The following is a 10,684-nucleotide window of genomic DNA, read 5'->3' as shown; positions in this document are numbered from 1 at the left end:
ACCACCACGACCACACCACCACGACCACCACCACGACCACCACCACCACCACCCACCACCAGGCAGCTGTCTCCACCACACACCTCCACCATGAGTCCTCCACGCTTATATCTGCTGTCACTACTGCTGTTGCTGTTCCTAACAGCCTCTCTGGCAGCGTCAGGTTAGTTACCCCTTAAACTAACTCTCGTTTATGCGGGGACTAATGTAAATTAAAATATTTGGCTTAAATGGTTGGTTTATTGGGTTTAAAGTCTATCTACTACACGAGGGTCATTAAGGTTGGTTGGTTAATGGGGTTTAAAATCTATCTACTACATGAGGGTCATTAAGGTTGGTTGGTTAATGGGGTTTAAAGTTTATCTACTAAACGAGGGTCATTAAGGTTGGTTGGTTAATGGGGTTTAAAATCTATCTACTACATGAGGGTCATTAAGGTTGGTTGGTTAATGGGGTTTAAAATCTATCTACTACACGAGGGTCATTAAGGTTGGTTAATGGGGTTTAAAGACTATCTACTACTAAGGTTGGTTGGTTAATGGGGTTTAAAGTCTATCTACTACTAAGGTTGGTTGGTTAATGGGGTTTAAAGTCTATCTACTACACGAGGGTCATTAAGGTTGGTTAATGGGGTTTAAAGTCTATTTACTACACGAGGGTCATTAAGGTTGGATAATGGGGTTTAAAGTCTATCTACTACACGAGGGTCATTAAGGTTGGTTAATGGGGTTTAAAGTCTATCTACTACACGAGGGTCATTAAGGTTGGTTAATGGGGTTTAAAGTCTATCTACTACTAAGGTTGGTTGGTTAATGGGGTTTAAAGTCTATCTACTACTAAGGTTGGTTGGTTAATGGGGTTTAAAGTCTATCTACTACACGAGGGTCATTAAGGTTGGTTAATGGGGTTTAAAGTCTATCTACTACACGAGGGTCATTAAGGTTGGTTAATGGGGTTTAAAGTCTATCTACTACTTTAATACGTAAAATACTGATTAATGTAAACTACCAGTGTATATATACTGAGATATACACCTCTCAGTGTATATATACTGAGATATACACCTCTCAGTGTATTTACACTGAGATATAGACCTGTCAGTGTATATATACTGAGATATACACCTCTCAGTGTATATATACACTGAGATATACACCTGTCAGTGTATATATACTGAGATATACACCTCTCAGTGTGTATATACACTGAGATATACACCTGTCAACGTATATACACTGAGATATACACCTCTCAGTGTGTATATACACTGAGATATACACCTCTCAGTGTGTATATACACTGAGATATACACCTCTCAGTGTATATACACTGAGATATACACCTCTCCGTGTGTATATACTGAGATATACACCTCTCAGTGTGTATATACACTGAGATATATACCTCTCAGTGTATATATACTGAGATATACACCTCTCAGTGTATATATACACTGAGATATATACGTCTCAGTGTATATACACTGAGATATACACCTCTCAGTGTATATATACACTGAGATATACACCTCTCCGTGTGTATATACTGAGATATACACCTCTCAGTGTATATACACTGAGATGTACACCTCTCAGTGTATATACACTGAGATATACACCTCTCAGTGTATATATACACTGAGATATACACCTCTCCGTGTGTATATACTGAGATATACACCTCTCAGTGTATATACACTGAGATATACACCTCTCACTGTATATACACTGAGATATACACCTCTCAGTGTATATACACTGAGATATACACCTCTCAGTGTTTATATACACTGAGATATACACCTCTCAGTGTATATACACTGAGATATACACCTCTCAGTGTATATACACTGAGATATACATCTGTCAGTGTATATACACTGAGATATACACCTCTCTATGTATATATACACTGAGATATACACCTCTCAGTGTATATACACTGAGATATACACCTCTCAGTGTACATATACACTGAGATATACACCTCTCAGTGTATATACACTGAGTTATACACCTCTCAGTGTATATATACACTGAGATATACACCTCTCTGTGTATATATACACTGAGATATACACCTCTCTGTGTATATATACACTGAGATATACACCTCTCAGTGTATATATACACTGAGATATACACCTCTCAGTGTATATATACACTGAGATATACACCTCTCTGTGTATATATACACTGAGATATACACCTCTCAGTGTATATACACTGAGATATACACCTCTCAGTGTATATATACACTGAGATATACACCTCTCAGTGTATATACACTGAGTTATACACCTCTCAGTGTATATACACTGAGTTATACACCTCTCAGTGTATATACACTGAGTTATACACCTCTCAGTGTATATACACTGAGATATACACCTCTCAGTGTATATACACTGAGTTATACACCTCTCAGTGTATATACACTGAGTTATACACCTCTCAGTGTATATATACACTGAGATATACACCTCTCAGTGTATATATACACTGAGATATACACCTCTCAGTGTACATATACACTGAGATATACACCTCTCTGTGTATATATACACTGAGATATACACCTCTCAGTGTATATATACACTGAGATATACACCTCTCAGTGTATATACACTGAGATATACACCTCTTAGTGTATATACACTGAGATATACACCTCTCAGTGTATATACACTGAGATATACACCTCTCAGTGTATATATACACTGAGATATACACCTCTCAGTGTATATGTACACTGTGATATACACCTCTCAGTGTATATACACTGAGATATACACCTCTCAGTGTATATATACACTGAGATATACACCTCTCAGTGTATATATACACTGAGATATACACCTCTCAGTGTATATATACTGAGATATACACCTCTCAGTGTATATACACTGAGATATACACCTCTCAGTGTATATACACTGAGATATGCACCTCTCAGTGTATATACACTGAGATATACACCTCTCAGTGTATATACAATGAGATATACACCTCTCAATGTATATACACTGAGATATACACCTCTCAGTGTATATACACTGAGATATACACCTCTCAGTGTATATACACTGAGATATACACCTCTCAGTGTATATACACTGAGATATACACCTCTCCGTGTATATACACTGAGATATACACCTCTCAGTGTATATACACTGAGATATACACCTCTCAGTGTATATATACTGAGATATACACCTCTCAGTGTATATATACTGAGATATACACCTCTCAGTGTATATACACTGAGATATACACCTCTCAGTGTATATATACTGAGATATACACCTCTCAGTGTATATATACTGAGATATACACCTCTCAGTGTATATACACTGAGATATACAGCTCTCAGTGTATATACACTGAGATATACACCTCTCAGTGTATATATACTGAGATATACACCTCTCAGTGTATATACACTGAGATATACACCTCTCAGTGTATATATACACTGAGATATACACCTCTCAGTGTATATACACTGAGATATACACCTCTCAGTGTATATATACTGAGATATACACCTCTCAGTGTATATATACACTGAGATATACACCTCTCAGTGTATATACACTGAGATATACACCTCTCAGTGTATATATACTGAGATATACACCTCTCAGTGTATATACACTGAGATATACACCTCTCAGTGTATATACACTGAGATATACACCTCTCAGTGTATATACACTGAGATATACACCTCTCAGTGTATATACACTGAGATATACACCTCTCAGTGTATATACACTGAGATATACACCTCTCAGTGTATATACACTGAGATATACACCTCTCAGTGTATATACACTGAGATATACACCTCTCAGTGTATATATACTGAGATATACACCTCTCAGTGTATATACACTGAGATATACACCTCTCAGTGTATATACACTGAGATATACACCTCTCAGTGTATATATACTGAGATATACACCTCTCAGTGTATATACACTGAGATATACACCTCTCAGTGTATATACACTGAGATATACACCTCTCAGTGTATATACACTGAGATATACACCTCTCAGTGTATATATACTGAGATATACACCTCTCAGTGTATATACACTGAGATATACACCTCTCAGTGTATATACACTGAGATATACACCTCTCAGTGTATATACACTGAGATATACACCTCTCAGTGTATATACACTGAGATATACACCTCTCAGTGTATATATACTGAGATATACACCTCTCAGTGTATATACACTGAGATATACACCTCTCAGTGTATATACACTATTCTCAATACGAAAGATAACTGCAAAAAAAGATTATTGCCAGGTTTGAAGACTATCGACTGCATCACCAGTCAAGATAACTGTAATCCTAATATAATAATTAAATAATGAGTAAGTGGATAAATTAGATGTTATTACTAGTAATATTAGTATAGGTAGATAGATAGATAGATAGATAGATAGATAGATAGATAGATAGATAGATAGAGAGAGAGAGAGAGAGAGAGAGAGAGAGAGAGAGAGAGAGAGAGAGAGAGAGAGAGAGAGAGAGAGAGAGAGAGAGAGAGAGAGAGAGTTAAATCAAATCTAGTTCAGTTTACAATGCATATTTCTCAGTTTTCGAGTAATTGAGATATAATTTATTTGTATTCTTGCGCAGCTTCAAGACTGGGACCTGCACGAGGCGTCACCAGGACTCACACACCTCGTAAGTCACCTCACGTCTTCACTACCTCTGTAATGTTGAGGTACAGTCCCTGGACCCATTATGTACCTCTGTAATGTTGAGGTACAGTCCCTGGACCCATTATGTACCTCTGTAATGTTGAGGTACAGTCCCTGGACCCATTATGTACCTCTGTAATGTTGAGGTACAGTCTCTGGACCCATTATGTACCTCTGTAATGTTGAGGTACAGTCTCTGGACCCATTATGTACCTCTGTAATGTTGAGGTACAGTCTCTGGACCCATTATGTACCTCTGTAATGTTGAGGTACAGTCTCTGGACCCATTATGTACCTCTGTAATGTTGAGGTACAGTCTCTGGACCCATTATGTACCTCTGTAATGTTGAGGTACAGTCTCTGGACCCATTATGTACCTCTGTGATGTTGAGGTACAGTCTCTGGACCCATTATGTACCTCTGTAATGTTGAGGTACAGTCTCTGGACCCATTATGTACCTCTGTAATGTTGAGGTACAGTCCCTGGACCCATTATGTACCTCTGTAATGTTGAGGTACAGTCTCTGGACCCATTATGTACCTCTGTAATGTTGAGGTACAGTCTCTGGACCCATTATGTACCTCTGTAATGTTGAGGTACAGTCCCTGGACCCATTATGTACCTCTGTAATGTTGAGGTACAGTCTCTGGACCCATTATGTACCTCTGTAATGTTGAGGTACAGTCTCTGGACCCATTATGTACCTCTGTAATGTTGAGGTACAGTCTCTGGACCCATTATGTACCTCTGTAATGTTGAGGTACAGTCTCTGGACCCATTATGTACCTCTGTAATGTTGAGGTACAGTCCCTGGACCCATTATGTACCTCTGTAATGTTGAGGTACAGTCTCTGGACCCATTATGTACCTCTGTAATGTTGAGGTACAGTCTCTGGACCCATTATGTACCTCTGTAATGTTGAGGTACAGTCTCTGGACCCATTATGTACCTCTGTAATGTTGAGGTACAGTCTCTGGACCCATTATGTACCTCTGTAATGTTGAGGTACAGTCTCTGGACCCATTATGTACCTCTGTAATGTTGAGGTACAGTCTCTGGACCCATTATGTACCTCTGTAATGTTGAGGTACAGTCTCTGGACCCATTATGTACCTCTGTAATGTTGAGGTACAGTCTCTGGACCCATTATGTACCTCTGTAATGTTGAGGTACAGTCTCTGGACCCATTATGTACCTCTGTAATGTTGAGGTACAGTCCCTGGACCCATTATGTACCTCTGTAATGTTGAGGTACAGTCTCTGGACCCATTATGTACCTCTGTAATGTTGAGGTACGGTCTCTGGACCCATTATGTACCTCTGTAATGTTGAGGTACATTCTCTGGACCCATTATGTACCTCTGTAATGTTGAGGTACAGTCTCTGGACCCATTATGTACCTCTGTAATGTTGAGGTACAGTCTCTGGACCCATTATGTACCTCTGTAATGTTGAGGTACAGTCTCTGGACCCATTATGTTCCTCTGTAATGTTGAGGTACAGTCTCTGGACCCATTATGTACCTCTGTAATGTTGAGGTACAGTCCCTGGACCCATTATGTACCTCTGTAATGTTGAGGTACAGTCTCTGGACCCATTATGTACCTCTGTAATGTTGAGGTACAGTCTCTGGACCCATTATGTACCTCTGTAATGTTGAGGTACAGTCTCTGGACCCATTATGTACCTCTGTAATGTTGAGGTACATTCTCTGGACCCATTATGTACCTCTGTAATGTTGAGGTACAGTCTCTGGACCCATTATGTACCTCTGTAATGTTGAGGTACAGTCTCTGGACCCATTATGTACCTCTGTAATGTTGAGGTACAGTCTCTGGACCCATTATGTACGTCTGTAATGTTGAGGTACAGTCCCTGGACCCATTATGTACCTCTGTAATGTTGAGGTACATTCTCTGGACCCATTATGTACCTCTGTAATGTTCAGGTACAGTCTCTGGACCCATTATGTACCTCTGTAATGTTGAGGTACAGTCTCTGGACATATTATGTACCTCTGTAATGTTGAGGTACAGTCTCTGGACCCATTATGTACGTCTGTAATGTTGAGGTACAGTCCCTGGACCCATTATGTACCTCTGTAATGTTGAGGTACAGTCTCTGGACCCATTATGTTCCTCTGTAATGTTGAGGTACAGTCTCTGGACCCATTATGTACCTCTGTAATGTTGAGGTACAGTCCCTGGACCCATTATGTACCTCTGTAATGTTGAGGTACACTCTCTGGACCCATTATGTACCTATGTAATGTTGAGGTACAGTCTCTGGACCCATTATGTACCTCTGTAATGTTGAGGTACAGTCTCTAGACCCATTATGTACCTCTGTAATGTTGAGGTGCAGTCCTTGGACCCATTATGTACCTCTGTAATGTTGAGGTACAGTCCCTGGAACCATTATGTACCTCTGTAAAGTTGAGGTACAGTCCGGACCAATTATGTACCTTTGTAATGTTGAGGTGCAGTCCTTGGACGTATTATGTACGTATGTAATGTTGAGGTACAGTCTGTGGACCCATAATGTACCTCTGTAATGTTGAGGTGCAGTCCCTTTACCCATTATGTACCTCTGTAATGTTGAGGTACAGTCCCTGGACCCATTATGTACCTCTGTAATGTTGAGGTACAGTCATCGGACCCATTATGTACCTCTGTAATGTTGAGGTACAGTCCCTGGACCCATTATGTACCTCTGTAATGTTGAGGTACAGTCCCTGGACCCATTATGTACCTCTGTAATGTTGAGGTACAGTCATCGGACCCATTATGTACCTCTGTAATGTTGAGGTACAGTCCCTGGACCCATTATGTATCTCTGTAATGTTGAGGTACAGTCCCTGGACCCATTATGTACCTCTGTAATGTTGAGGTATAGTCCTTGGACCCATTATGTACCTCTGTAATGTTGAGGTACAATCCCTGGACCCATTATGTACCTCTGTAATGTTGAGGTACAGTCCCTGGACCCATTATGTACCTCTGTAATGTTGAGGTACAGTCCCTGGACCCATTATATACCTCTGTAATGTTGAGGTACAGTCCCTGGACCCATTATGTACTTTTGACTACCACCCACACCATGGGTAGGGTGTGACTACCACCCAAACCATGGGTATGGTGTGACTACCACCCACACCATGGGTATGGTGTGACTACAACCCACACCATGGGTATGGTGTGACTACCACCCACACCATGGGTATGGTGTGACTACAACCCACACAATGGGTATGGTGTGACTACCACCCACACCATGGGTATGGTGTGACTACAACCCACACCATGGGTATGGTATGACTACCACCCACACCATGGGTATGGTGTGACTACCACCTACACCATGAGTATGGTGTGACTACCACCCACACCATGGGCATGGTGTGACTACCACCCACACCATGGGTATGGTGTGACTACCACCCACACCATGGGTATGGTGTGACTACCACCTACACCATGGGTATGGTGTGACTACCCCCACACCATGGGTATGGTGTGACTACCACCCACACCATGGGTAGGGTGTGACTACCACCCACACCATGGGTATGGTGTGACTACCACCCACGCCATGGGTATGGTGTGACTACCACCCACACCATGGGTATGGTGTGACTATCACACACACCATGGGTATGGTATGACTACCACCCACACCATGGGTATGGTGTGACTACCACCCACACCATAGGTATGGTGTGACTACCACCCACACCATGTGTATGGTGCGACTAGCACCCACACCATGGGTATGGTGTGACTACCACCCACACCATGGGTATGGTGTGACTACCACCCACACCATGGGTGTGGTGTGACTAGCACCCACACCATGGGTATGGTGTGACTAGCACCCACACCATGGGTATGGTGTGACTACCGCCTACACCATGGGTATGCTATGACTACCACCCACACCATGGGTATGGTGTGACTACCACCCACACCATGGGTGTGGTGTGACTAGCACCCACACCATGGGTATGGTGTGACTAGCACCCACACCATGGGTATGGTGTGACTACCACCCACACCATGGGTATGGTATGACTACCACCCACACCATGGGTATGGTGTGACTACCGCCTACACCATGGGTATGGTGTGACTACCACCCACACCATGGGTATGGTGTGACTACCACCCACACCATGGGTATGGTGTGACTACCACCCACACCATGGGTATGGTGTGACTACCGCCTACACCATGGGTATGCTATGACTACCACCCACACCATGGGTATGGTGTGACTACCACCCACACCATGGGTATGGTGTGACTAGCACCCACACCATGGGTATGGTGTGACTAGCACCCACACCATGGGTATGGTGTGACTACCACCCACACCATGGGTATGGTGTGACTACCGCCTACACCATGGGTATGCTATGACTACCACCCACACCATGGGTATGGTGTGACTACCACCCACACCATGGGTATGGTGTGACTAGCACCCACACCATGGGTATGGTGTGACTAGCACCCACACCATGGGTATGGTGTGACTACCACCCACACCATGGGTATGGTATGACTACCACCCACACCATGGGTATGGTGTGACTACCGACTACACCATGGGTATGGTGTGACTACCACCCACACCATGGGTATGGTGTGACTACTACCCACACCATGGGTATGGTGTGACTACCACCCACACCATGGGTATGGTGTGACTACCACCCACACCATGGGTATGGTGTGACTACCACCCACACCATGGGTATGGTGTGACTACCACCCACACCATGGGTATGGTATGACTACCACCCACACCATGGGTGTGGTGTGACTACCGCCTACACCATGGGTATGGTGTGACTACCACCCACACCATGGGTATGGTGTGACTACCACCTACACCATGGGTATGGTGTGACTACCACCCACACCATGGGTATGGTGTGACTACCACCCACACCATGGGTATGGTGTGACTACCACCTACACCATGGGTATGGTGTGACTACCACCCACACCATGGGTATGGTGTGACTAGCACCCACACCATGGGTATGGTGTGACTACCACCTACACCATGGGTATGGTGTGACTACCACCCACACCATGGGTATGGTGTGACTACCACCCACACCATGGGTATGGTGTGACTACCACCCACACCATGGGTATGGTGTGACTAGCACCCACACCATGGGTATGGTGTGACTAGCACCCACACCATGGGTATGGTATGACTGCCACCCTCACCATGGGTATGGTGTGACTACCGCCTACACCATGGGTATGGTGTGACTACCACCCACACCATGGGTATGGTATGACTACCACCCACACCATGGGTATGGTGTGACTACCGCCTACACCATGGGTATGGTGTGACTACCACCCACACCATGGGTATGGTGTGACTACCACCTACACCATGGGTATGGTGTGACTACCACCCACACCATGGGTATGGTGTGACTACCACCCACACCATGGGTATGGTGTGACTACCACCTACACCATGGGTATGGTGTGACTACCACCCACACCATGGGTATGGTGTGACTAGCACCCACACCATGGGTATGGTGTGACTACCACCTACACCATGGGTATGGTGTGACTAGCACCCACACCATGGGTATGGTGTGACTACCACCTACACCATGGGTATGGTGTGACTAGCACCCACACCATGGGTATGGTGTGACTACCACCTACACCATGGGTATGGTATGACTACCAGCCACACCATGGGTATGGTATGACTACCAGCCACACCATGGGTATGGTGTGACTACCAACCACACCATGGGTATGGTGTGACTACCGCCGAAATTTTTGAGAATTGCCTATATACCCAAAGTATTTATATATTTAAGGTAAGAATGTGGGGATAATTTGTAATATAATTATATACAGTAATTTGTAATTGTTGTTTGGTCATGTAGGTGACCTGTATG

The 10,684-nt window shown here is 43.3% G+C and overlaps 1 protein-coding gene across 1 annotated transcript in view; it reads left to right on the top strand.

Annotated features, from left to right (window-relative positions):
* Nucleotides 1-10,684, top strand: part of LOC128703955 (alkaline phosphatase) — a 39,407-nt gene continuing 28,723 nt past the window's right edge. Inside the window, exons 1-2 of the mRNA XM_053798842.2 lie at nucleotides 1-163; nucleotides 4,671-4,718. Coding sequence (XP_053654817.2) covers nucleotides 91-163; nucleotides 4,671-4,718 — 121 coding nt within the window. The 5' untranslated portion in view covers nucleotides 1-90. The remainder of the gene's footprint in view (nucleotides 164-4,670; nucleotides 4,719-10,684) is intronic.

Source organism: Cherax quadricarinatus, chromosome 95, assembly GCF_038502225.1.
Source record: "Cherax quadricarinatus isolate ZL_2023a chromosome 95, ASM3850222v1, whole genome shotgun sequence".
Classification (NCBI taxonomy): Eukaryota; Metazoa; Arthropoda; class Malacostraca; order Decapoda; family Parastacidae; genus Cherax; species Cherax quadricarinatus.
The sequence above is the reverse complement of the archived record's forward strand: the minus strand, read 5'-3'. Positions and strand labels throughout refer to the sequence as shown.